The sequence below is a fragment of the Tyto alba genome, unplaced genomic scaffold (genome assembly GCF_018691265.1).
Source record: "Tyto alba isolate M040663 unplaced genomic scaffold, T.alba_DEE_v4.0 Super-Scaffold_29, whole genome shotgun sequence".
Taxonomy (NCBI): domain Eukaryota; kingdom Metazoa; phylum Chordata; class Aves; order Strigiformes; family Tytonidae; genus Tyto; species Tyto alba.
Genome location: NW_024881303.1, coordinates 8984500 through 9011877, shown reverse-complemented (window position 1 = coordinate 9011877; position 27378 = coordinate 8984500). Strand labels below are relative to the sequence as shown.

At 44.2% G+C, this 27378-nt stretch overlaps 1 protein-coding gene across 8 annotated transcripts in view; it reads right to left on the bottom strand.

Moving 5' to 3' along the window:
- Positions 1 to 27378, bottom strand: part of SYNE2 (spectrin repeat containing nuclear envelope protein 2) — a 198665-nt gene that overhangs the window by 14359 nt on the left and 156928 nt on the right. For all 8 annotated transcript variants that reach the window (XM_042798988.1, XM_042798991.1, XM_042798987.1 and 5 more), the window contains exons 96-104: positions 26106 to 26300; positions 25206 to 25331; positions 23307 to 23462; positions 19572 to 19730; positions 18435 to 18601; positions 4714 to 4876; positions 1011 to 1198; positions 704 to 854; positions 49 to 231 (exon numbers count right to left, since the gene is read on the bottom strand). In XM_042798988.1, the coding sequence (XP_042654922.1) occupies positions 49 to 231; positions 704 to 854; positions 1011 to 1198; positions 4714 to 4876; positions 18435 to 18601; positions 19572 to 19730; positions 23307 to 23462; positions 25206 to 25331; positions 26106 to 26300 (1488 nt within the window). The remainder of the gene's footprint in view (positions 1 to 48; positions 232 to 703; positions 855 to 1010; positions 1199 to 4713; positions 4877 to 18434; positions 18602 to 19571; positions 19731 to 23306; positions 23463 to 25205; positions 25332 to 26105; positions 26301 to 27378) is intronic.

The following is a 27378-nucleotide window of genomic DNA, read 5'->3' as shown; positions in this document are numbered from 1 at the left end:
CAGAAACTTGCAAGTGCTCCTCACTCTTTTACCCCACCAGGCAATTACCTTGAGCCTCCTCAGAATGGCAGCGACTCGTTTCTGGAGATTATCCCAGCGCTGGTTGCCTTCGTGCACCATCTGCTTCAGCTTGCTGGCTGAGTCCGTGCGGTTCTCGCGGGCCAGGCGCCTGTACTGCTTGTTGATCAGCTCCAACTGTGTGAGCCGTTCATGAATGTGCCGTTGGAATGCCTGCAAGGCAAATCAAGGAACTCAGTTCCCTTGCCGATAAGAGAAAGGATCCAGATGATACTATTCATCAAGAGAGATGATACCCTCCCCTTAAAAACAGACCTTCCAAGCCCAAAATTAAATCCAGAGAAGGACCCGTATTTTAAATCGTCTGCTCAGACTTAGCTCATTAGGGAAAAAAAAAAAAAATAAAATCAACCCACAAAAGTCTTCTGCCTATAAAAAGCAAATCTTTAACTTATAAGCAGAATCTTGTCAGTTCAGACCATTGGATTCTTCATATTAAAAAAAGTCCTGCAGACAGATAAATCAGCCAGATACCTAGCAGCCACATACTGGCCAAATTATTTATATTCTCTGAACAGAAATGCTGCCAAACTCGTGTTTTTCAGTGATCCAGCCATTTCACATAGACAATAAGTATTTATTCAGCATGCTGCTGAGCATAAAAACACGAAGTTAAAAACTTCACCTCAAATTTCTTCAGCTCCTCCTTTGCATGTGTGTACAAAACCTCTGAAGAATTAGGCTTAGCTGCTGTACTTTCAGATGATTTTAGCCAATCTTCAAAGCGAGAATAATCATCCAAAAACCTCTGCCATAGGCGCCAGGTTTCCTCGATTCTAACAGGGAGAAGTAAAAAGGGAAAGGTTTTATCACAAGCTAACTATTAATATTGGATTTTTTTCTTTTTCAAAACTCAGCTTGTGGCAAAACTACAGCATTTCTTCAAGATGCTGCCACAGGCTTCTTTAGGAGGGGTAAGAAAAGAGACTTACTTCATTCGCCTTTCCATAGACATGGCGCAAATGTTTCTCCACCGTCTGTCCAAACTCCTGGTAGTCTGCTGGATGGAGTCACACTCTGTCTCATTAGCACACGCGTCTGAATCGTGTAGCAGGACTTCACAAATATTAAACACGGATTCCACCCCTGCAGTGTGTTGCTCTATGTCTCGCTGCAGATCCTGCCATTGGCAAAAGAATAGCTTGAGTAGAAGGAAACACGCGCAGCGAGACTTCAGACATACCCTTTCAAAATGCGGCAGAGGATGGGGAGAGGGCAATTTGTGTGTCAGGAAAAGCAAATTTAGCTTTAGAAAACAGATTTGCAGGATGAGCTGTGCAGGTGACAGGCTGACAGGTCAGGACAGAATTGCCATGCAAAAAGGGATTGTCCAGCTCTCGTTTCCTCAGTGAAAGCCCAATCTTCTCATTAGCAGTCTGGATAATTTTAATGTGCATTCAAGATCCAAATCTTTCACATACTGTAAACACATACTTATTAATTTTGACAGTCCAAGATGACAGTGTCTCATATCAGCCTACTGCACTGTAAGACGTGACAGAGAACTTGTAGTACAGTTTGTGTACTTTAGTGACTATATGATCACAGGCTGGTACCACGAAAGGTGTTACATTACTTATTCCCTCTTGTACAGCTCCTGTTTTGACAGACTATTTTAAAGGGTCTGGGAAGACCCTTCATACACTACAGGTTTCTTCTCCAGAGCCTGCATCTCCATCATAATCTGGCCTCTCATTCTGTACCGATAACTACTCCTAAAGTCAATGTAATTGAATAATAGAAAAATAAAGCCTTATTTAAATATTTCTTGTTGAAAAGTCATTAAGGAAATGGCAATGTCCACTACATTTCCATTTTTTCAACTTATCTCTGACTTTCCTAACAAAGGATAGGCAGACTTTTGCTTGAACAGCACAAGAGTAACAAACACAAATGAGTGTTTTACTGACAACAGCAAACAGAAAGTCCCATTAAATGGTATTATTGATTTCAGCGAACAGATGAAGCAGAATTGGTTTTGCTCTAGACTTACAAAACAAAGTAAAACTAACAAAAAAATCTCAAAACAGACACAGCTTGTAGTAAATACAAAAGTATTTGAAGGAAGATCTTCCTAGAAGTCAGCAAGCTGCAAGGAGTTGAGTATCACCCAGTGGCAGTCTTCAGTGTTGTTACATAGGTACCTGAAAGGGCTGAGCCATAAATGGTCAAAATTTGGCTTGTGGGATTCATGGTAATGTACAGCTTTAAGGAATACAGAAGCCAAAATCTTTATGTAGATGAGAGACTGCCAGAAGCAGCCCCGACATAATTTTTGAAAGCTTATGAAGGATTCACAGCTGTTTTCTGAACAAGAGGCAGCAGTGTCTTTTTAACACAGGCTCTTATGTCTGGAAGCAGGCTCTACCCCATTACTGGTACCTGAAGAGACTCTTCTGAATTCATGAGACTGGATTTACAGCTGTATTAGTGAAAATGAGAATTTGGACCACAGATTACAAATCCGCTCTACTTGCACTGTGGTAATGTTGCTGACACAATCTCATTACTTTTGGTTGTGCCTGTGTTCATGGAGTAACCACAGGCAGAATCCATGCTGTTTTCCAAGCTGTTATTCCAAATGACTTGACTGCATTATGGTGAGACAAACACAACAAACTAACAGGGCCAGGAACATACATTGAGCCCCAAAAAGCACTTTTCCTTCAACTCTGAAGAGACTTGTCCAGAGAGCATAAACAGACTACATGCTGCCAGACTTCTGCATTAGTGGAACAGCTTTGAAATCTTAAAATTAGTATTACTCATGTTTTAATCGTCATCCTTTAATTGAACAAACATGCCATAAAACATCTATGTGGATGCACAATGCTTGTAAATGTTATTATTCAAGACTGAACATGTAAAGCTTTTCCAGTCATGGATGTCAAATAAAAGAAGCCTGTAGGGCATATTTCTCACCATCACTGCTCTTGCTGAAATAGTTGTTCAGATAAAACCAGGAAAGATCTTTTTACTTGTTGCACTCAGATAAAGGTTTCTCTAAAGCAGAGCGAAAGAGGCTTTTTTTTTTTACTGTGGTCTTTTTAGTCAGCAGAGTCTTCTCACACTCAGCCTGCTAAAAGGTTACAGTAGGAGTCTAGAGGTACCCAGAGGTCTGTGTTTGAAACAGATCCCAAACAACAAAGCAGTAAGTAGCTCTGAGCAGCAAACGATGGCTCTTTTAGCGAGCTGAGGCTTGAATGCTCATAATAAAAATAAACTAGTTTGGACACAATTCCTTTGTGCCCCACTTTCTTCTGTGCCTGGCAACTTATCACAGCCTTTGAGAATGCAAAAGGTTTGGATGGGGAGAAAATAGTTCCCCGTTGTTTATATGACCATTCACAATGCAGATGAAACCATCAGAAGAGGCACTGGGCCAACACTTCTGGTGTTAGACCAACTCCTGCAGTGGAGCTGGTGGGAGCCATCTCCACTCCTGTCACAGAGGAGCTGGCCCTTCCCATGATGTCTGGGACCGGAATGGATGGATATCAACCAGCAGAGAACACAGCCCTCAGGTCTGGGTCACTCAGGGATCTTTACTTAGACATGAAAGCAGCAGCCAGGGACAGAAGATGGGAAGAACACCCATAGGTGTTCTTAAAGGCAGATGCAATAAAGCTTCCATGATTGACAGCTTTATTCTTGATCCTCAGTTTTAGGGCAAATATTTTTGTTTAACACAAAGGCCAGATGACAGCTGTGGTCATTCTCAGCCTTCCTAGGGAGGCACTTTGAACCCAGGCAGACTTACAGCACAGGCCCAAGCAAAGGTGGACTCCAACAATGAAGTCTGTGCTTTGCGAAAGTTCCTTTTCCTTCCCTGGCTGCTGGAGAGAGAAATTTACTCCAGGACTATCCAACTCATTTCACACTTCCACTTGGCTGGGATAGCTGTCAAATTCAGCTGTGCCCAATCCTTGCCATCTCCAGCACGTAAAACTAGCATAAATCCTTAAGATCCCTCTGATAAGTCCCTGTCTCAAATAAATGCCTACACGCACTCAATCAACACCAGTGCTAGGTTGGTTCACACTTGTGCCTCAGCAGGATTCACGCACCAGCTCACCCAACTCTGAGAAGACCTTCAGAGCCTGCCTACTGGATCAGGCCTCAAAGGTGTGTTTGCACAAGTCCACCCTCCAAAGCTCAAACACCCTTCTCTGCCAAGCTTGCTCTGCTGTCTTCAAGGAGAGGAAGAGAACTGAGCTAGTGAGGGCAAAATACCAAATCACAGCACTTAGATCTGCCACAGCCAGTTTGCAGAAGACCCGGCATTCATGCCTTGTCAGCCTAAGTCATCCTCAGGGATTTTGTCCACTGTCTGTGCCTGTCCTAGCCCTTCTGAAGTCTGGAAGTCTGGTGTACTTAACTGAGCAAACTATCAAATGTAAAAATGCTTTATTTTGTATTTTGCATGTTTTCCTTGGGTGGAGGGGGGAAGGGAGAAATACTGAAATTACAGCAAGCAAATAAAAATTTTCCATGTAATGCATCTTGGCAGAAAAATGCCATGAAAAGCAGAGTTAGAAGGCCTTGCTAAAGAAAAGAAACAGGTGATTTTAAACCAGGACCAATTGTAATCAGCAGCATTTTAGCTCATTTACTCTGGCTGCTGCTATTTCCCACCTGCTGTTCTGCCAGTCTCTTCTGGATTTCTTGGTCATCACAGATGTCATAAACAACAGGCTTGGAAAGCTCAGACTCAATCCGGGCCAACCAGGTGCGAAGGTTACTCATGTTTTTGTCCAATAGTTGTATAAAAGCAAATGTTTCCTTCAGTTTCTTCACCCTAAGCAAACCAGGAAGAACATTTTGTTACAAAGATCTGCAATCAGTGGAAATTATGTTAGCAGAAGGCGATGACAGGCATGGCTTTGTGAAGCACTTACTGTCGCACCAAGCTGTTGCCCGTAAATCAGAGCCATGTTTTAGTCAAAACCTACCTAAATTGGCTCAGCAGGCTTCTGCTCTACAGCTGCAGGAAGGTCTTCTGTGAAGTCTTTAATGAAACTATATGAGCAGACTGAAATTTGGTAGCCCTATTTTCATCTGCTAGTGAGATCTTCAGTCAGTTCTTGGACATTTGTCTATGTGGGAGTGAGTACTGTAATATGTCACAGTTAAACTAAAATGGGTATCTATGGTCTGATTTTCCTACTGTGATTTATGTTCAGCGTCTTCTTCAGCAACCAACAGACCCACCCTAATCACGAAGGTACTGCTCTGCCAATGGAGGTAGAATTTGCCCAAACCACAAGTCCAAAATGCTGGGCAAATGGATGCTGACAAGAGAGGAGAAAGCCTGAACAACGGCCACCATAGAATTTACAGTGCTGCGACAATAAAAGCTCTTCTAAACAATGCACTGAAATGTGCGGAGATGTGCCCGACTGTCCTGGTGGGTGAAAATGAAAAAAACCCAACCAGTCCTGCCTGAAGAGGGAGAATATCCAATGGCTAAAGAGAACTGTGCAGCAGACAAACAAATGAACCATCAAGACCATTTACTTTTCTTACAGCTGTTTGTAGCATAGCTCTCTAACTGCAGACAAACTTTTCTTTATTTTCAGCCTTTACACAATATAGTCATGTCAGAGCCCCCTACCAGCCCCTCAAATTATCCAAGTAGCATGTTTGTACTTTTTGGCAAATTTGTCCCCATGTGTTGGAGGAGTATCTGTTAAACCACCACTCTGCTCCCAGATCTTTCCCTGAAATTCTCATTTATTGCAATTCCCAACAAAAATTACTAAAAAGCCCAACACCAGGGTGACAATTATCTCTTCTGACTTCAGACTGATATTGGAGCTTGCCATGTAGACCTTGGTAGTTAATGAAGAAAAAAAAAAAAAAATCTAGATCATGATTTCCATCAGACTTAAACATCCAGATCACAAGATGAGATGAACTGTACCAAAAAGCACATATTTCTCTCCACTAAATGCAACGATCTACCCTGCACTACTACAAACATCAACACTGCAGATGCGAGTCAGGTGAAATCATTCCCACCCTGTCCTAGGACAGATCCCATGTCTTAGCCAGCATTGCTTTCCCATGCTGTCCTCCTGGCTGCTGGCATCCCTCTGATGTCTCGTTCTGTCCCTGTGCCTTGGGATAGATTTTTAGACCTTGCATGTGATTTATAAAATGCAAATTTCTGAATGAAACCCTAAGTTATTGCCTGGTCTAGCAACTACCCAGATGATCCTCATTATCTAAGTCAAGTGCAGTGCAGAAAGTTAAAAGCAGACATCGTGAAAATGCCAAAACATTTCCCATTCACTAGCCACCATGACTGGGAACTGGCACCAGCTAAACTGAACCAGCAGCTGGGACTGGAAGAGCCGCTACTCCAAGGGGATCACTGCATGTCCCAAAATGCAGGGGACTGCTGGGGGGTCCGAAATGAACCCTAATGTACTTGGCAACACCAGCACTGTGCAAGCTAGGACCAGGGCAGGGTGGGATGTGATCTCATCTAGTGCAGGCAGAGACATGTGACACAAAGACAGAAGTGTGCTGACAGGGTACCTGGCTTCGTGCACAGGACCTGCCCCTCCTTGCAAGAGAAATGAAGAGTTTCTGGGCCCACTGTCCTGCCTGCTGCCAAACTATCCTAGCAAGTTTTAGAGGAGAGGGGTCCAAACTGCCTGTAACGGATTGGCTTTTGCAGTTGCCTGCTGCAGCATGACACAATGACAGAAGATAGGCAGGACAGCTAATCAATAACGAATATGTCACTCTGTAAGCAACAACCGATCTTATTAGCAACCTTAAATTAATCAAAGAGGATACCTATGTCCGCTACACACCTGATTTAAGGTAAAGCATTTACAGAGGAGATGTTGGGGATGATCCTACTGGATTTGTTCAGCTGCATTGGTTACTGTGAAGGTACAGCAAATTTGGGGTCTCATTTGGATTAGCAGCATGGGAAGCACCTTCCCCTACCTCTTGCCCCCAAAAGGACCAGGTACTACTTTCAGCTGTTTTACATGGAGAGCAAGAAGAGCACAGTCCTACACTAAGCCTCCTGGCAGATATTTAGCAACTCTGCACTCTTTCAAAACATAAAATTAGTCTTGTCTGGTAGATGCAACCCTGCAAGCCAGCCTGAAGGATTTGGCCCAAGTCCATGGTCCACCTTGTTCCTGCCCTGCACCCATAAAGCCACCAATAGTGGTGTAAAGTGCAAAGCAGCTGCCTCTGCCCATTTACACTGATGGTGCTTCCCACTGCTGCAGCTGGCAGAGAGGAAGCCAGCAGATGACAAAAGCATTTAGCTGCTCTCGCTTTCCTTAACAACTTATTTCCAGGGCTCTGCTCCTAAGTTCAACCCTGTATGCAAAAGGCATCTGGTTCCCAAGCCATCAGCTGCTATATAAATCTTCCTGCTCCTGGTTTTGCTTCTATTAAATGGTACTCGATGAACATGCCATACTCTGGGAACTGCACGGCATCTTCTTGTGCTGTTATGGGCTGGCAGTAATTTACCCAGGAGATCTAAATCTTCATCCACTCTATCCCCTGCTTCTGTCCCACCAGTCAATTTGGATCCAGTTGGTTATGATGCTCAGCAGGGCCTGTGACTCCCCAGGGGATGTGGCCCACCAAAGACAGGTGACTTGGGAACCCACCTCCCTGGAGTGATGGGATGATACAGGCTCTGTGTTGAGCACCAAAGGGAAGAACCCCTAGAAGAGCCAGGCCCAAAGAAGAATCTGAGCCAAACAGCTACGCTGTTTCACCGCTAACTCTGCATGACTTCAGGCCAGTTGGGAGCAAAGCAAGGCTCGATGGCTGCACTGTCCCTAACTGTATCCAGTGGCAATTTATTCTCTGCATATTCTATGATGTTCCCCACTAGTTCTTTGGAAATGTCTCTCTGGCAACTTGCAAGAGATGCACATGTTGGGACCATCTGATGCCACAGCTGACGTGCTGAGACCACAGCTTACTGTGCTGCTCAGTATCACCTCTGCTTCCCTCTACTCCCTCCTCTGTATCCACCTGCTTTCTGTCCTGAGGTTGAATTACAGAAAAATTCACAGGTTGCAAGATATGTTTCTTCAGACTGCATATTGGATAACAGGTAGGTGAACATAGCCAATAAAGTCCAAAGCAAAACCAAGTGATGTTAGATGATAAATAAATGACTCTATGACTGACAGCACATTCAATAAATTTAAGAAACAACAGTTTTAGAATCCAAGTGGGGTTAAACACACACCGCCCCCCCCATATTATTTTTGGCTTACAAATCACTCTACAATTCAATTTACAGATATTACGATAAATATGTGGGTCTTTATCCACTGGTATTGTAGAAGCAACAGTCTCAAAGACAGCACCGCTCTGGTACTGTGAGGTTGTATTTATTTTCTAGCAATTGCTATTACAGACACACCATTGTAATTAAGTAAACTAATCTGCTACGTATTCTGGATAGAAGATGGCATTTGTCAGTCATTTAACCACCCTTAATGCTCCAAATCATTAATCTCAAACTTGACCGAAGCTGCCAGAGAAGAATAAAAACCTAACAGAAGTTCAGTGTGTAAATAGGAAGGCAGCTTTGTCCAGATGTTCACACCAGCTGATCTGCTCTTGTTGCAGTCAGCAGACACAGAGCCCCAGGTACAGGGTAGGGTTCTACACTGAAGCAACAGATGAAATGATGAAAAATTTGAGCATTCTCCCTGAGCACCCTCAGCTTGAACAGAAGTCTCAGGGAACTGTCATTTCTCTGGCTACAGCTCAAAGGAAAACCTAAACCAGACTAATTACAACCATAAAAGTCTTAACATTTGCAACAACCCTTCTCAGATGCATTTCTGCACATGGCAAGCATTCTTGCAAATTATCTGCTCTTTGCATGAATAAAACCTCATGAACTCTTTTGAAATGCATCCTGGAGGGACTATTTGTCCAGAAAGACAGGCGTCCTGGGAGCGGGGTGGGGGTGCACAGTGCAAGCCACTGAGCCTGGGGGCAAAAGCTCCCCCCACCTCCAGGTGACCGATTGCAGCGAATTAACATCAAAAATGCAGCAGAGGAAACAAACTCCCCCCAGTTACCCAAAAGGTAGGAGAGGCTGCCACCACTGCTGACTGAATTCTTCCTCTACAAAGTGTAATTCTCAAGTTATTTGGTCAAACAGGCAAAGCCTACCGTTTACTGAACAAAGGCCTACCTATCCATAGCTCGCTTCCCAATGAGAACTCACCTGCCACCTTTCAACACGCCCCCAGAATAAGAAAATAGTAATAATTTTTAAAATCCAGCAAAAATCACCACTGATCTAAAAAACCCCAACAAACTCAAACATCTCTTATATTTTGCGATGGGTCCAGCTTAAAAGATAACCTGATTCAAAACAGCACTTAGAGAAAGGTATAAGATGCCTGGGATAAGCCAAACAAAGCCAGTTTCGAAATGTCTTAATCTTTATACCAAAATAGAAGTGGCAGAAAAAGGTCAAAGCTGGGAGATTATAACTAAAAGCTGACTGCAAAAGTGAACAGAAGGACTAACTGTCCTGACTCGAGATTGGATTTGGGTCTTAATACCCTCAGTGAAGTTGCCAGCATTGAGTTACAAGAGAAATGAAGTAAGCTGTTTCAGGCTGAACCATTAATGCACAGAATATATCGTAGTAACTACTCAGGAAGAATCTAGCAGTAGAAGGCACTTCCAGGTTGACTGAAATGTATTCACACAAACATAAAGAATTGCAAAATGCCTGCCAATTGCATTGCATTAGCTGTCAAAACGCTACAGGAAAATGCACATGGAAGCTCAAATAAGGTAATAAATAACATTCAGATTTTAGTGTCTGTAGAAATGAAAAACATCCTTATATATCTTCCAAATTCTCTTTCACAAGCACAAATGCCATCAGAAAAAGATAACTACATACATTTCTTTTTAACCGAAGAGGAGCTGAAATTGCCCTGCCAGCTGACAGGATTGTTTACAAGCCATAAGGCAAATGAGATGCACAAGGCAGGAAACCTTTGTTCCGTAAGTTGCAGGTCGAGCTTAACCGTGTGAGGGACAAAAGACCCGATTTGAAGAGGTGATGTCAATGGCAAATTTTAGGCCTTTGTAGAAAACGCAAGGATGTTTCTCCGTACAGCTCCTGGCCCTGGTACAACGCGAGGAAGCCCCCGCGTTTGTGGGCTGTGTCAGCACAGTGAGCAGAGCAAACAGTGGGAGTGCCGGAGGAGGCTTTTCTCGCGGCCATTCCAAAAGGTTGTTGTCACAATCCCCACCGTCTTGGGTGTGGAACCCCCAAACACAGCTGATTCTAAGCGAGAGGCCCCTGGGCGCTGCTCCTCCCGCTAACGCCTCGCATCTCCCACTCATCCACTTGTCCACGGCGAATTGCGGGGAGCCGCTGGCGCATCGGTGCCCTGCCCCCCCGCCCGCCGCCCAAGGCCGCCCGGTCCCGCTGCACCAGCGATGCCTGCTCGAACAACACCCACCCCGACCAACCCTGCAGCCGCTTACCAACATGGCACTTACGGTTCGCAAGAAAAAACCATTCCTCAGCTTGCAAATCCCAAGCTGCAAGGGGATCGTCTGTGCAACCACGGCAGGCATGGAAGAGGAAACCCCTCCTCCACAGATGCCCTATTTATTCACTGCTTTAGCATCCCGCGTGGGGGGGGGGGAAGGCTTGCCCATCCTCCTCCCCGACCCTCGGAGCTGGGGAGACACTGTAGCTCTCCCCAGTTTTAACCCCTACGTTTTGGTTGGTATTTTACCTGGCAAACGGCCGCATCCCTCCTCAGAACAAAACCAGGAGAGCTTTATTCTGACACAAGAGAATTAGCGCACGCCGGGCGGCTGCCTGCCGCTGGCAACAAAAAGGTTGCAGGCTGGAGGCTTCGGCACCCAAAAAGGTAGATGCTGTGCTCATTTCTTGTGCAAAAGAAGGATTGGAGCCTCAGACCCAGATGATTTGCAGCAGAGTCAGTTTGAAACAAACCCAAAAAAGCGAGAAAACGTACATCCACGCACAGGCACCACGCACACTGATGTATCCTTACTTCCCCTGCGTTCTTCTTTCTCGCCTTTACCATCGGATCCCAGGTATTTAAGTACATGTTAAATCCCCCCCACACTAACCTGTCCTCTCTTTAACCTCCCAGTGCAGGCAGAAGGCCTTCAGTGCAAGTAGCCTGTTACACCGGAGGACAAAATAACCCCTAATCTTCATTTATGATATAATTTCGTTTGTGGAAAAATACACCGTCATGATTTCTGTGTGTTATGACTGCCAGAGATCACGGGGTGGGAAAAAAGGCGGAAGTTGAAGAACCTTGGATTAAAAGTCACTCCCCACCCAGCTAATATCAGGAAAAAAAAATAAAGAGGTTATGATAATCCCACCAAAAATGCAAGGAATTATTTTTAAATCAGTTTTTTCAGTATTCAGGTAATCTTCTGCAGACCTGTACTGGCTTGCCAATCACTCACATTCAATACATAGCAGGATAAGAAGTGCCTGGGAAGACATTGCACACCGAGAGGGCTTCAGACATTTGCACAGGTAAATAATGCTCAGTCACCTCGACAGTTTAACCTGATTATGGTCTGGGGAGGTTCAGAAATGCCTTTGAAACGGTAGGTCTGGGAAAATGGGGAAATAACTCTCCCAGCTTGACAGGCAGACACACACTGGGAATGCCGACAGGGTGCAGAATCAATGACTCCCCTTGCACCACCAGCTCCCCCTGCTCCCAGCACACACTGCATAACCAAAATCAGCCCAACCGTCCTGCCTGATATGATAATGACTTCTGTCACAGCTTTTGCACTGAGGAGAAGCGTAATTCCTAAAGGACAGGGAGCTCAGACAACATGAAAACAAAGCAGGCACTTTGCGAGTAAGATTTCAACTGTCCGTATTTTTTTTTTTTTTTCACCAAAATAAATACAAAAATGAGATTCTACAGTGGTATTGCCACAAACCAGTATGATTCCATTGAACATGGCCGTATTGTTTATGCAGGGGCCTCCTTGCAGCACATTTTGCTTCCCTTGCCATGCAATATTGGTCTGCAGCAACTTAAATAGACCTTTGAACTTGGGAGTGCACCCACACTGACTGGGGGCTGCCTGGCCGCAGCTGCCACGGGGTAGGACAGCACACCAACACATGGTGCCCGATGGTCTGCCCTGCCAAAGGCTAAGCAATGTGGTGGAAAATAGAGAGACCAGCTGAGAGGCGCTGTGAACTTGCTTGCTCCCCAGAGCAGACGCAAGTGAGGGTGCAGGGAGGAAGGGGAAGCGCAGAGCAGCGGCTCACTGGAGCTCCCCAGTAAAACCTCCCTGGAGCCCCGGCACAGCACAAGGTGGGGTCACTGGAGAGCTTCAACTCTATCCCGTTTTACTGCAACCTGAGCAGTTTTGGGTTGTTTGGGAATTTCAGCTGGGGTACGTAGGAAACCAGCTGAAAACACCTTGAATCTCCTAAATTCAACGTGGGAAGGAAGGGCTGACTTTGGTAGTGGGAGTTTAAGCTTCCTGGAGGGCTGGTCGCTTGTGAACACAGGGAAAATACCTACTTGCCCAGGATTCACATTTAAAAGAATGAGAAGTCACATTTGGCCTTACTAGCTTCCCTGTATTTTCATGCCCACTTTAAAGGCCACAGTCATTTGAACCCATTCCTGCTACCTACACAAAAAATACGCCTTTCTCCACAAGGCTGAAAACACAGATCAGACCCACCAAATAACAACATACATCAGTGTCCCCACAGCTAGAGCAGCTGAGAAACAGCCTCCCCCTTCCACAGCTTAGCGGCAGTGGGAAGAGCTGCAGGATGCCCAGAGGTACAGAAATGCAATGTTTGTTACTGTAGAGACTGGTCTGCAGACTCAAAACTGCCAGAGGCAGCCCCTGATGAAGACAGTGGCTTTAATGAATGCTGAAGCACCATCCAAAGGCTTTGCATAGCCCCAGGAAGCACAGAAACCCTCGGGTGACACGGGATGCCCCTCCAGTCTGCCAGCATGCACTATGCAAACAGCAGCGCTGGAGGCAAATGATACCCCTACCCACAGGGCTGGGAGGCAAAGCATGGATGGAGTTAGTGTCAGTGGTGGATGGGCCAGGGAAGGACATGGAGGAACATGGCTGTTCACAACACAGCTCCTTGGCAATTCTTGCCAGATAACGCATGGCTGGAGAGTGCTACTCCAGAGCATACCAGCAATGGATGTAAATCCCACTCCATGGGATTTTGGCTGTCTACCACCTGTGTGCAGCCTGTGCACTCCTCCCATGATTTCAGGCCTTCCCTTGGGTGCATGTGCAAGCACGCAGTGGTTTCTTTCTGGCAGAGTGCTGCTACAAGGCTGGTGACTAGCGAACAAAAGCAAGAGATTTTCTGCGTCCATTTTTACAGTCAGCACAACGCTCCCTTTCTGCTTGTTAGTATGTTTGCTTCCCCCCTCTATCAACAGAGACTTCAGCATGAGGACCTCCCCTGGTAAGAGTATCTTCCAAGCTGAACAGAAATTCATTTGTTCTACTTTCCAGGCATGCTAATGTCTTGATGGTTATTTTATCCCACGTGAATTAACATTTTGAGACTTTTCCAAGTTTGCACCAAGCCACTCTCCAGCTGCAACAAATGCGGCAAAGCTTCTGTCACAATGCAAACTGAGCACAGGCATCTAACGAAAGCGTTAAGTCCTGGAAGTGCAGCCATATGGCAAATCTGAACTTGTTACCATGAACTAAGAGAATCACTTCAAGGACTAAATGGAGAGCTCACCTAATTTGCCCACCTGTCCCAGGATAGATACTGGTTTAAAAAAGTGAAATAAGCTATCAGGAGGAATGCTTTGTATTGATACATTGACTTGAGACTAGTTTGGTTTCACATTGATATCACACTACCATACACTGCACTACAGAAAAGATAAAATATTACTTGTGTTGGAGGGTCAGTCATGGAGACATCAGGAACTACAGAACCAAAATTGGCTATGTATCTCAGACTCCTTTGTGGATACAGGTTAATTTATACTCTTTAACCACAGGATCATAAAGTGCTTGTTTAATAGAAACACTCAGAGCCCAGAATGGGGGATTGGATTCGAACACACAGCTATGCAATGTACATTTTCTCCTCCTACTCAGTGCACGGCTGTGTAGTTTACTTACTGCCTAAGTCTTGACCCGCCATGAAGACATTGTGAGATTTGGTCCTTCACCCTGTGATGGATGGCCACCGGGCACCAGGGAAGTGGTGCAGTGGGCCGTGGTGCACCCGCAAGTATGAATAAAGGCAGTAGCTGGTTTTATGTTTAACAAAAAATGCTGAAGTCATAGTACTTGTCAAAAAAAGCTTCAAATGGTCACAGGTTCAGCACCCAAAAACTCATAAAATTTTCACTTCAATTTACTTACTGCAGCTACTGATCCGAAAAGCCAGGAGCAAAACCACCTTCTCATTTCACGGACACACTGTGAAAATAAGTTCCTACAAGTAGCTTTTTCAGGAGCAAGACATGATTGCCTCCCTGTCACAGTCATTTCCCTCCAAAGCAGCATTCTCCTACCTCAATTGCCTCAAAACTTCCAAGGCCATCTGGCAGCCCTGCCCTGAAGTATCTCCTCCTTCCCTTTTACCTTCCCCAAGAAATGAAGCAGTGCCCAATAAAAAGGGCTTCGTTTGGGTATGCTGTCACGGCTGTGCACAGCCGTGCAGCGCTGCAGTCTCTCTTTGCCAAGCAGCAGTGGGTGCACAGCACCCCCACCATGCCCTACAGGCTCCAAGCCCCCGGGAGCCAACCCATCCTATCCATTGAACGAAACTGGTGATTGCAGATGTCTGAGATCGCGTGAGGGTATCTGGGTTGTGATGGATTCATGCAATAGGGCCAACATGAATTTACCAACCACTCTATCTTCATGTGCTCTTTCAATACAGCCTTTGAAAACAAGTTTTGCAAACTTTTTAAGTGCTTGCAAAAGTGAACTGAAAAGGAAGGAGACAGTCTATCAGCATGGGTCATCACAACCTACGCTCACTGGTCATCTTGCTTCCAGCCCAAGGCTCCTTGCTCTGCTCTGCTCCCTTCTGAAGAGACCCAAGTTGTGGCACATCTGTGATCAGTAGAACTGCTGCCTCCTCCCCATTGCCTGAGCTTAAGAGAGGCTACCCAAAAGCACAGGAGGAGCCTCCTCTTGAGCGCCCCAAAGCACACCTGTGAGTGAGGTGCAAATTTCAGTCAACTGAAGTTTAATTCCTTCAGAATTCAAATCTCAGTGGCAAGCCTCCACTATAGCAGCAACCTTGAAATGGAAAGTTGGAAGGTTGTAAACAGGGCAAAATAAACTCCTAGGACCATACTTGGATTCTATTGTGAGTGTTCAGCTGAGTGGTTATTTATGACTGAGCAGCTGAGAACAGATGAGCTGTGAGCCAAGACCAGGCAGGGTAGATTGAATGAGGGAGGAGATGTGTGTCCTGGTTTAGGCCTGATTGACAGCCAACCACAATGCAGCACCCCTCTCTCCCTTCCCCTCCGGCAATGAGAAGGGACAGAGAGCCAGGCTTGGGGTTCAAGATAGGACTGGGATGGGGAAAAATCCCCCTTTTATGATCACGAGCAAAAGGCAGACTTGTTAGGGGAAGAAAAAAAGGAACATACATTTATTACAGACACTAACAACACATAACAGAATAAGACAGTGAGAAGCACTGCCACATCTTGAGAACACCTTCCCCCCACCCCTCCCTTCTTCCCGGGCTCAGCTCTGCTCCTGATATCTCTACCTCCTCCCCCAGTGGCGCAGGGGCAGGGAATGGGGGGTGCAGTCAGCGCTGCCACTTCCTTCATGTTCGGTGAGGGGAGTGTCCAAAACTTGTTCCCCCTGCTCCATCGTGGTCCCCCTCTCACAGGAGACAGTCCTCCACAAACTTTCTCCTACATGAATTCCTCCCATGGGCCGCAGCATTCCCCACACTGCTCCGTCATGGGTCACTAACTTCCTCCGACTGGATTCCCCCCCACGGCTGCAGCCCTTCCCGAGCTGCTCCGGCGTGGGACTCCCCCACATGCTGCAATCCTCCCAGCGCTGAATTACAGCAGCGGGGCTGCCTTTTCCCATGAGACCCCGGCCTTCTTTGGGCACAGAACCTTGATCAACCGAGCAGGAACAACAGGCCACAAATCAATGTCTGCTCCACCGTAGGTCTCCATGGGTGGCAGGGGGGGCCACCCTGCTGTCTCCCCACAGGATACAGGGGGGTCTCTGCTCCGGCACACCTCCCCCCTCCTTTCTTCCTCCGTTCCTCCACTGACCTTGGTGTTCATGCAGCTGCAGCGACTCCTCCTCACAAGTCCCACTGCCTGTCACCACGTCCCTTCTTAAATATGTTATCGCAGAGGCGCAGCTGATGGGCTCAATTTCCCAAACAGAAGTGGAGCTGACGTGGAGCTGGGGGAGCTTCGAGAAGCTTCTCACAGGGGGCCGCCCCGATAGCCCCCTCCCCTGCCACCAAAAAACTCCACCACTCACACAACCCAGGACAATGTGCTATACCCATCCTGCAAAACGCTGCAATATGCTGAACATCTGTTAGTATTAAGTCCAAGAGGACCAGCAGAGCCCACTGGGCTGCCTGATGACCTTGGACCACTGAGGGAACTGCTTAAAATCACGTTTTACCAGGTCCTTCCAGTTCACTGCCCTGGTCCTGAGGACAAAGTTGGTGGAAATCACAAGCTGAAGTTGGCATGTTCCAGACGTTTTGGGATTAAGAACACAGGAACAACCATAAAGCATCACACCAACTCCCCAGTAGCTGCAATGTCCACTTAGATACCCAATACTGGGAGCTATGTTGATGCTCTAGGCATCTATGCCTCAGAGCACCACCATACGCTTGTCTGAAGGTAAAGATTTAAGACATCCCAGGTAGACAGACAAGTCCTCTGTTGTCACAGACAACGTAAGACTGCCAGATCTCTCTCTAAATATCCTATCAGTTCTTTAGCATAGTTTCCCAAAGATCACTAGAAACGTGCCATGTTTACCTCAGTTTTAAAATAGTGCATTTTAATCTGCATTTAAAAATGGCCACAATTCAAAATGAACACACAGCATAACACAAATGATCATAAAAGTGCTTTAAAGGTGGCATGTTACCATAGGATGAGGACAGAAAAAGCACTGTTATGAAAGTGAAGCTTTCTTTCCTATACCAGGTCAAATACAAAAACACCTTGAGACAACCATTGCAAGACTATCTGCAAAGTGTTAGATCTTCAGAAGGCAGCTCACGTGTCACCATTAATTCAGATCTCATTCCTGATTAAGATCCAGCACAATTGGCACTACATTGTCACAGCACAACCACCTGCCTTATCTGTCCCAACTGTTAACTAAGCAAGAGAGCTTCTGAGGGCCCAGAGAGGGGGGTTACAGGTGAAACAAAACCTTGGAATAAAAGTTTAACCTAACATCTGTTAGCCTTATTATTTCTAGATTACTAATAAACTCAGGCAGGCAGTGAGATCAGCCCAGCATCCTTCTCCCAAGCTGCAGCAGAAACTCAAGAGCTAATAGTAAAATGGGATCTTCTCAGTAAGGCTAATACTAAAATGATCATGATGTTCTTAACTCTGTCAGGTAAAATAAAGATGTTTAATCCTTTAAGAAGAGGTCATTGCCTAGAGTATGCAGGTTTTTGTTTTAATTTCAACTGATAGTATTTTCCATTTCACCATCATACAGAATATCCTGAATTTAAAAATTAAACTCATGCTATGGTCTTCCAGTTGTTTTCAGGAAAGAGACTGAGTAAATAAATAACACTAATATTAAATTAAATTTCATACACTTTTGACTGTAAAATAGAAACATTATCATTCCATAAATCTGACTGTTTACAGAGACAGGCTAGGAATCTATTCCCAAATTCTGTGCATTCAGGCACTGGGTTAAACAGAGGCTTGCCTTAAAACACGAGGTTCTCCTAAAGAGCCCACATGAACTCTCACCATACTGCTTTAAAATTAAGTTGCAATTCAAAACGTGCAACAGAGAAAACACTTTGACTCTTCCTTTTACATAGCTCCCATGATTAAAATTATATTTTATATGAATTCTTGCACCCTGCCCTCTATCATTAGATAAATTAAGACATTTGGTGTCATAATAGAGCAACAAGTCATAATGCATTGACTTCAGTTTAATTTGACTCTTCATAATAAATTTCAACAAAACAGAAATGTGTCAGTCTGTTTCTGATCATCAAGGACACCAGCCTTTGACTTTTATCTCATATAAAACACTGAAAATTATTTTCTTACCGTGATCCAATGACATCAAAGAGATGCTGCCAGCGATCATTGATCTTGTTGAGTTTATCATCTATTTCTGCAACTCGGCTTCTGTTGCTAGCCTTGATTAACTGATCGCCCATTTGTTTCAAGTGAAGCTTATTTTCACTGAACAGGTTTATTTCTTCCATGCAATCCTGATAAATATACACAAACATTGCTTAATTCCTGGACAAAACAAAATGAGCCAACCAAACCAAACCAAACCAAACCTATCTGTTTCTTTTCCCAGGTGTGATATGAAGTCAGGTTCGGCTTGCAATGGCTGAGGCTTCTACATGTAGAACTCTTTCACTTAAAACAAAACAAAAAAACCCTCAACAGAAAAGCACTCTCACAATGAAGCTGCTATGAAAAAATAAGCAGCTTAAGCACTTTCAAGTGCCAGGAGTAAGTACTCCTAAAAATAGCAGTTTAATGTTCTAATTTTGTCTCTGCTTTCCTGATTTTTCAATCAAGCTACCTCAAAAGAACTCAAATTCAAATGTAGGATGGTGTTATTTTGCTGGTATTCTTATCCAGAGAAGATCTGGAATTAGATACTGAGACCTTTAAGCCACGGGGAAGAACACTGCAGCAAAATTAATGCTCCTGTTTAAAATCAAGCTACTACAAGAGCATTAGAGAACACTAACTGCACTGACTATCAAGGAGAAGTGGTAGAATCAGGTTTTATTTTTGGTTGTGATAACTTCTTGTTTGCCCGGCATACGACCTACCCCACCCTTTAATCTTTTCTTTGCCCTTTGTCTACCAGTGTCATAACTGCTGATGCCGGTGGAGGTGGTGAGAGCAGTCAGATGCTTCCAGGGCACTGCTGATCCCCAGCAGGGAAAGCTCTGAGCAGTGCTGAACCCCAACCACCCCCCCCACCACAACTCACATCCATCACACCCCATGTCTAAATGCAGTCATGTTTTACATTATGCTCCAAGTCTGAACATCAAGAAGGTAAGAGCCAAGGCCTGAAAAGCTCATCTTCTCACAAAAGCCTGTATATGCTGGTTTTGTATCAGGTATCGCTTCTGAGAAGCAAGGAAGAAATGAGGAATGGTGTCTCTGGAACAAGCTATCAGACAATTGATGAAAAGTGGTGTTACTACTTACCTTCTGCAATTTGTCTATCATGTCTTCAATGCTAACATCTGCAGTCTGCAACACTTTGCTTTCCATCTGTACCAGCCAGGAGCACAGCTCCTTATTTTTCTCATTGAACACAATCCAGGCATTGAGCCTGTCCTCAATCTCCTGCTTACGCAGAGACACCTATGGATAAGCACACACATTAACTGCTAGCAATGCCTTTCTCAGGAAGGAAACCAGCAATTATGAGCCTTCTCATTTCTAGTCTGCATTTGATCATATTTCATTTTGCAGGAGCAGTTATCAAGCATCTCTAGCTTTTTTTTTTCAAAGCCAGCAAGCAGTTTGTTATTACATCTTATTTTGGATAGCAGGGCCAAAAGTTGACTAGCAAACACCAGACTCTCTCCCTCAGAAGAATTAAACTGAATGATAGGTTTATAAATAATGAGCTTATGTAACAACTTAAGTATTACTCAGTGAAAACCTGAAAATGCCAAACAAAGAAGGAATATAATATATATAATTACTACATACTGTTTAGTACTGTCTCATATATAACACAAGAACAATAACACGTAGGCAAGCTCTTATTTTTCTGCAACTGTAAGAGAAACTTTGCAACTACTGACTGCAATTATTTTACCTCTATAAAAACCTCCCTCTCTTCTTTCCATTTGCTTACCAGTTCTTGGTGAACTTCTAAAAATATCAGCATCAAGAATCTATCCTTGTTACTGAAAACTATGGACTTATTTTTCTCAAAATTACATTTGCCAGGACAGATAAACAAATTGTCTAGACAGAAAAATTAAGGTCTGATGCTGTCTGAACCAGCAAAGCTGTTATCAGTGCTCCAACATCTCAAGAAGAAGCAGGGTCACTCTTCTACTAGCTATTAGTACTTATTTCTAGCCTAGGATTCCTAAATATATTTGTATTAATTTATTTACTTTGATGGATTCCTCTACTATGATATATGGGACAAATGATGTGAAAAACTGTACAAGTTCTACTAAAACAAAGACAAGCAACTAACCCCACACCCTCACCAATAAACTTTGTGTAAAGAGCGAGTGTAACATTTTTCTTGCTTTGGCTGTGAGTGGCCTGTTTAAATATCACCCCATGGCAGGAAACACTCCTTCTTCACATCTCACATTCACCTTATACAATGTATAACTCTTCAAAATTTCATTACTGATTCTCCTAGACTAATCTCTAACACTATTTTGTACCTCAGAGTGAAGTTTAAATGTGTAATGCGGAAGCAGGACCAGCTCCACATAACACCAGGATCAAAATCGGTGGCACCAAGTGAACTCCCACTATACTGCTTTTATCGTTTAAATTATGACTTTTTTTAAGGAGGCAATGGGGAGGTGAAAGTGCTTTCTAAATCTTTCATGATGATCTAAGCAAAGAGATGAGGCTGAAAGCACTGTCTTGGGACACGGTGAAACAATCTCCAAAGTTCTCAATGGCAAGAAGGTTCCTGGAGACCCCAGGGACCTCAGAAAGTCTCCTCAAGGGGGCCTCTGCTCTGGGATGCTCCCTTGTACCCTCATCTTTTCTCTACCATTTGCAGCATCTCCCATGCATGGAGACAATTTAACTTGGTCAGTGGAAGAAGAGACTATGCATGTCAACAAAACCATCATTAAATCCTGAAATGATCTCGACTCCACTTTTGCCTGCTAAGCACAGGGCAAGGCAAGGTTTTAAGAGCAGGGAACACCTTTCAGCTGGCTAAGTAATATGGGCTGGGGGTAAAACAGGAATGAGTGAAACAATCCCAAATAAACTTCTAGGAAAATGAGCCCTTCAAGCCACTGCTTTGAGCACTTTCTCCTCGGACCAGCTGTCCAGGCACCAGCTCCATTTTGCTTCCACAGTGTGATGCAGGAGCAACCTGAGCATTCCCAAGGAAGGTCAGAACACTACCAAGGCCCAGGCCCAATCCATACACTAGCATTCATTAGGACCGAATGCTCACTGATAGGAATAGTTAAATCTTTGACCTACACGCATCTTGCAAGGGCAGCTATATTAATGCTAATCCCTTGAGTACATCTGCTCACAAAGTGTGTTTGTGCCCCTGCCCAGGCAGCACTGGCATCTGGCTGCCCCGCTCCTGTGGCCGTGACAGTTGCAGCCACCTCTCGCTCTTAAAGGCTTTCACCTCTCTGCATTTATACTGAAGGTTTTTCTTCACACAGTACATCCTGACTCCTCTGATTTGTTAGCCAAAACAAAGCAGTCATGCTAGCAGTAGAACCGATAAAGTCTGCTCTCCTACTCTGTGTCCAGTGCTGAGCATCAGCGCAGCCTCTCCAGAGGCTCATTAGGTCTGTGTAAACATTTCGGTATTTCCCTCTGCTGTAGCACTAAATACATTCCTCCCACTACAGATTTCTGTGTTCCTAACACAGTCACATGAATGTCACTCCTTTCTTCACTCCGAGATAGACTGAACTAAATGCTGTTCCTTCAGGAAATTAAAATGGAAAATTTGAATAAAATCTGAACTTAAATTACTACAGAAAATTACCACTTGCATAAATTGTAGTGGGGTACATACAAAAGACAGCTTAAGGCTGTTCACCACAGCTGAAACAGCAGGCATCAGCAGTTCACCAAAAAAAAAAAAGGAAAAACAACAAAGTTCTCTCCTTTATAGGCTTAGCTACAGACTTCCATCAGGAAAATGGTTCAGGTATTTTGATTTAAAAATTGTTTGCAGAGTTCAGAAAAAATAACAGAGAAAACACTGGCTGTAGACCAACTGTCCAGTTTAAGGCAAACTAACTTCCTTCTCATTGCAATGCAAAAAATAAACTCAAATAACTATTTCATCACATCAAAGTTTGTGAAATAAGCATAGCTGTTCATTACTCTGGCAATATTCCCACCAAGATTGCTTCACCTTTGTCTGAGTAAGGTTTAGACATGAAATAATACCTCACTTCAATACTTCTTTACAAACTATAAAATAAAAGCTATTGTCTTGTAAGTAAAAAGAGTCAAGAGTTTGGCTTGCTGGTACGTAGAGCCATACAGAGTAACTTTAAGACCCCTAAGTATTTTACTTTTCCCAATCCTGTTAACACGAAAAGGCACATTCAAACTGCATAATAACCTAGTGAATCAAGTTCATGTGACTGCTGGTAAATGCTCCCCAGCAATTTTACATGCAGCACTAAATTAAGCGTAATACAGCAATAAGCCACAAACGATGCAAATGTTTCACAGTATTTACTGCTACAAACAAGACAAGTCAGTTCTTAATGTGTTTAAACCCGCGGAGTCAGTATTTAAACACGTTTAAGTTTTCTTTATCAGCTCTCCTGGCATTTAACATCAGATTGCAAATACCTCCCCCTTCCTTTCCCTGCTTCATGCCCTCAGGCAATTCCTGTGTTTATCCCTCTACGCGCCCCCCGCCCTCCCTTTGGCAGCCCAGAACAAAGCCGCCTATTTCTGTAAACAGCTGCATTTGAGCTCTGTGCAATTCAGGCACTCACTAGTTACAAAGGATTTGCAAAAAAAAAAAATAAAAAAATAAAAAATTCAGCAGTCTGTGTCCAGGAAACAAAGGGCAAACTTCAGCCCTGGTCAGCTGCACCAGAGGAAGCTCCATCCCCACCCAAGACTGCAGAAGTGAGCCAACCCCACTAGAAATCCCATCAGCTAACCCCCGTTTCTGCCAGGCCCTATGAACATCCCACTCGAAAGCCCCAGAGGAGGTGGAAGACTTACCCGCAAGCAGAGCTCTTCCCACTGCTTGTGCAGATGTTCAACTTGCTCCTTGAGCACCGCCATGTCCTCGGTGAGGATGCAGTGAGCCAGCTCCACCTTCATGGCCCGCAGCTCCTTCATGTTGTGGGCCCAGTCTGCCAGCGACTGCTCCAGCTCCTGCATGGAAACGCACCCAGAACAAGCCTTGGCACTAAGCTCCTCTGGTTTCCAAACCTGCTCGTTAATCCCCTGCCTGGCCTGTGGGGGAGGAGAGGAGGGGAATGTGCAGCCGGCTGTGCAGGGCTCTGCGGCCGGGCCCGCTGGTGGTAGGCCGGGGGAGCCCAGGGCAGGCCTGGGGCTGGGGCTCCGCATCCTGGAAGGCACAGACCCACTTTTTTTTTTTTTTTTTTTTAATGTAATTATTTTGGCCAACTTGCTTTCTACCTGCGTTTGTTCCAATTTCAGGTTATTTATTGAAATGCTAAAAGCTGTAAATTGATTCCCTTCTCTAAGGAGTGATTTCACAGGTGCACGCTCTCTCTTCTGCTTTGTCGCACCCCAGCTCCCCCTCCCCTAATATAACAAGGTTACGCATTTTCCTTATCCGTGTTAAAATTGTCACCTAAAAAGGAGAGATACCACTGCATGCTGCTGGGAAACATGACACTCTATACACGAGGTACTAGGTCCCATTTTGCAAGGTGGTTGCTGGCACGTGTCACTGGCTCCTCTAACAAAAAAGGCTCTTACAGAGGATCTGATTTGTCTTATTTTAAAGGGCAAAAAAAATGTGAGTTTTTATACTGGGAGAAGTGTGCTGGGTCCAAGCCCTGTGAGCATTTTCATAGGTCTTTTCATCCAGTCACTTACCTAAATCATAAAAAAACCCAATCTGATCAGCTTCACCACTGGAGGAGAAAAAACAAACCTGAGACTAAAATTTACCTGAGCTCACAATAAATGACTCCCTACAGATGTGAACACATTCATTTATATATCTTAACAAGGGTCGAATCCCTGCATTAGTGGAGCTAACAATGGAATTTCAGAAGACTTCCAGGGAGGGGAGAGAAGGTCCCTTCCCTATGCCATTTTGGTCCTTTATTTTATTATACTGTAACACCCAAGAGCAGCAACTGCACTGGCACCTCTGTGGCTGAATTTTTCTTCCTGGAGTAAGAGGTAGGAGCTATGTGCTGCCATCTCACACAAATAATTCAGGACTACAGCAAGACTGCTGCCGTAGGAAAAGCAGCCAGTACTCACAAAGAAGATTTCAGACAGCTGGTAATGAGTTCAAAGCCTTGGCTCCTTAATAAGCTTATTTGTTCCCACCACTTAGGTCAACAATTCACTTCATAAAAGAATGATGAAAGACTGACCAGTCCAGAAAAAAATGTCTCCTAGATCCCTTGGAAATGCTTTCCTTGCCATTTAATTTTCATGGTGCACTGTGGGCTGCAAGGGCTTTTGCCACTCCCTTACTCTTAATTTTCCTTCACTTTAATTATTCTCAGATCCCACAGGTGTGCATGAATGTTTTTAGACTTACAAGGTCTCTTGCCTGAGGAGCTCCCTGTCCAAAATGGATTGGAAAATAAAAAGGGAGGTTCAGCCATTAGGATAGCAGGCAATTGAGCTGAGACCAGGGAGTTTTTTCCCTTTTGTTTGAGGAACTACTTATTTTATAAATTCAGATTGTGGAAAGGGAGCAGAAGCAGGAAAAAAAAAATCCAAACTACAAATCTTCTTGTAGTCTTCTTGGTCAGCTGAATTTGGCAGATTGGCAGCAATCAGGATGGTATAAAGGAGAGAAATTCAGTGTTACTGAAGAGCAGGTAAGAGGGAAAACTGATTTTACAGATATCAGGTGTTGTGTAAAGACTACATCTATTTAAATATAATATGGCTGTTCAATACCTTAATGTGTTCCTTGGCTTTGTAGAGCTCTTCATGTTCAACTGGAAGTGGATCTTTTACTTTCTCCTTCAGTTCTCGCAGCCTGCTTTCCAATTCCTTGGTTTGCTTTTCACAGCAGTCCCAACTCTGCTCAAGGAGACCCAAGGAAGTTATAAATACTTTATCATGACATACTGTACCATATGAATATGTTACAAAATAGCCTTTTAAACCCACTGAAATGAATACTCATGTGCTCTGGTTATTTTGATTTTCTCTTTGATACACTGTACCACTCACAAGAATTTGGTGCCTGGATTTACAGAAGAACTTGCATCCTCTCTTGTATTTAAGGTTTGTCTCACAGATCATTTCTGCTAATTTTGTCCAACTTGAGAGGCTTTTATCATAGTTTTTGGGCTGGGAATTGTATCGACGATAGTATTCAATTTTAAGACACACCTATGTGCTGTCTAGCCATGAAAGCAAATTTATTGCTCTAAGGAAAAAAATATAACCTACTGTTGTGTTTAGAGGTGCAACAACAGGAGAAGTAACAAGTCATGCTGTTCCCGCTAAGCTAAATTTTAGCTCAGGCTTCACAGCCTGAAGCAGGAGAGAGAGCTCCACAACACGGGGAGTGTGAGAACAATCAGCACAGGAACATCCACAGTAGCAACAAATGAATGCCAACCCCATTTTCCTTTGGAGGGAGAATCAGGGGACCACAGTTTTAGCTTCCCACAAGCCCTGATGGCACATGACAGGCACTTCCCTCAGAGCCCCTCTGCAGTGAGCAGTAGCTCAACATTTGCCTCGTCTGTACAGACCCCAGCCCCGGGGACAGTGGGGCAGGGAAGCTCTTGAGGCCCAAGACCAGAGAAGCAGGTGCCACTCCTCCATAATGGGGGTATCATCTACCTGTAGGGTGCTGCTGAGCTGCATCTTCTTCTTCTCCAGATGCACCTGGGTGTCACCCCAGCTCTGCTGTAACTGGCTGAGCTCATCCTGGAGGGCAGTGTTGGTCTCAGGATCGGAGTCATTGCGCAACTTCTCCCCAACATCGATGATTAAGGAGTACATGGCTTGCCACCTCTGAAGAATCACTGCCTTACTCTTCAAAAGAAAAAAAAAAAATTAAGTTTCTAAGCTGTTCTTAGCAAGCTTTAGATGCACACTCCTGAAATTTTACTTGGGAAGAAGTGAAGGGAGCTTCAAGGCGCTAGTTTGTTCATATTCATGAAAGAGTAACAAATAGATCTTCTATCTGCTTTTTTAATTACAGAAAAATCAGATTCTTTGTGATCTTCTGATGTATAAAACTCTACAACAGCTTTTCAAAGACTGAATCTCTAAAGTGAAAGTGCAGCAGTTACAAAAAGATGGAAATTCATTTGCCTGAGTAATTCAGAATAAAAAAACTGTTCAAGTTCTGTGAGCATCTCTGGCACCAACAACTGAGACAAATTTTTCAGAGATAACAGTTCTGTTAATCAGGAGATACTCCACGTGAACTAAGCCATCAATAATAACGTGCCTACAACACAAATTGGTTTATAAAACAAGCAGATATGATCGTTGTTTCTTTCTGTAAAACAAGAGCAGGAGGGAAAGGCAACTTGGAGTAGTAGGAAGAAGACTTTCTCGCTTTTCTCACTAAGGAAAAGCATGAGCACTAACTTGTAAAATCTACTGAAAATCATCTTTACATAGCAGGTAAAAATGAAATAAATAGGGCAAGTGCCAAATGAAATACTGCTAATGTGTTAATCCATCAACATTAGGTGTGTGGGAACACAATAAATCTTCAACCATGCAAATAGGATTTAATAATGTATTTTTGAAAGGTTTTAGATTGCCTTAAGCAACCAAGAGGTTCACTTCTTGTTTTTACTTTCTTATAAAACAAAGACATGCATAATTAAATGGAAAACCAAGATACCCCAAATTAACAAAGGAAAATATTTTTTCCACTGTACGTAAAACGCAGAATTCATGGTCTTGAAGAGCTGCTGGCCAGGTCTGTGCATCCTGGAACGGTGGCTCCAAGGACAACCCCCTTGCAAGTGCTTTATCCTCTGCTCCTGGTACCTCCTGCCCACCCCTGCCCACATGGGACCCATAGGGCCTGTCTTGCCATGTACGTGACTGCTACCTCCAGTCAAACTGCAAGGCCTGCATTCAGCACCCATGT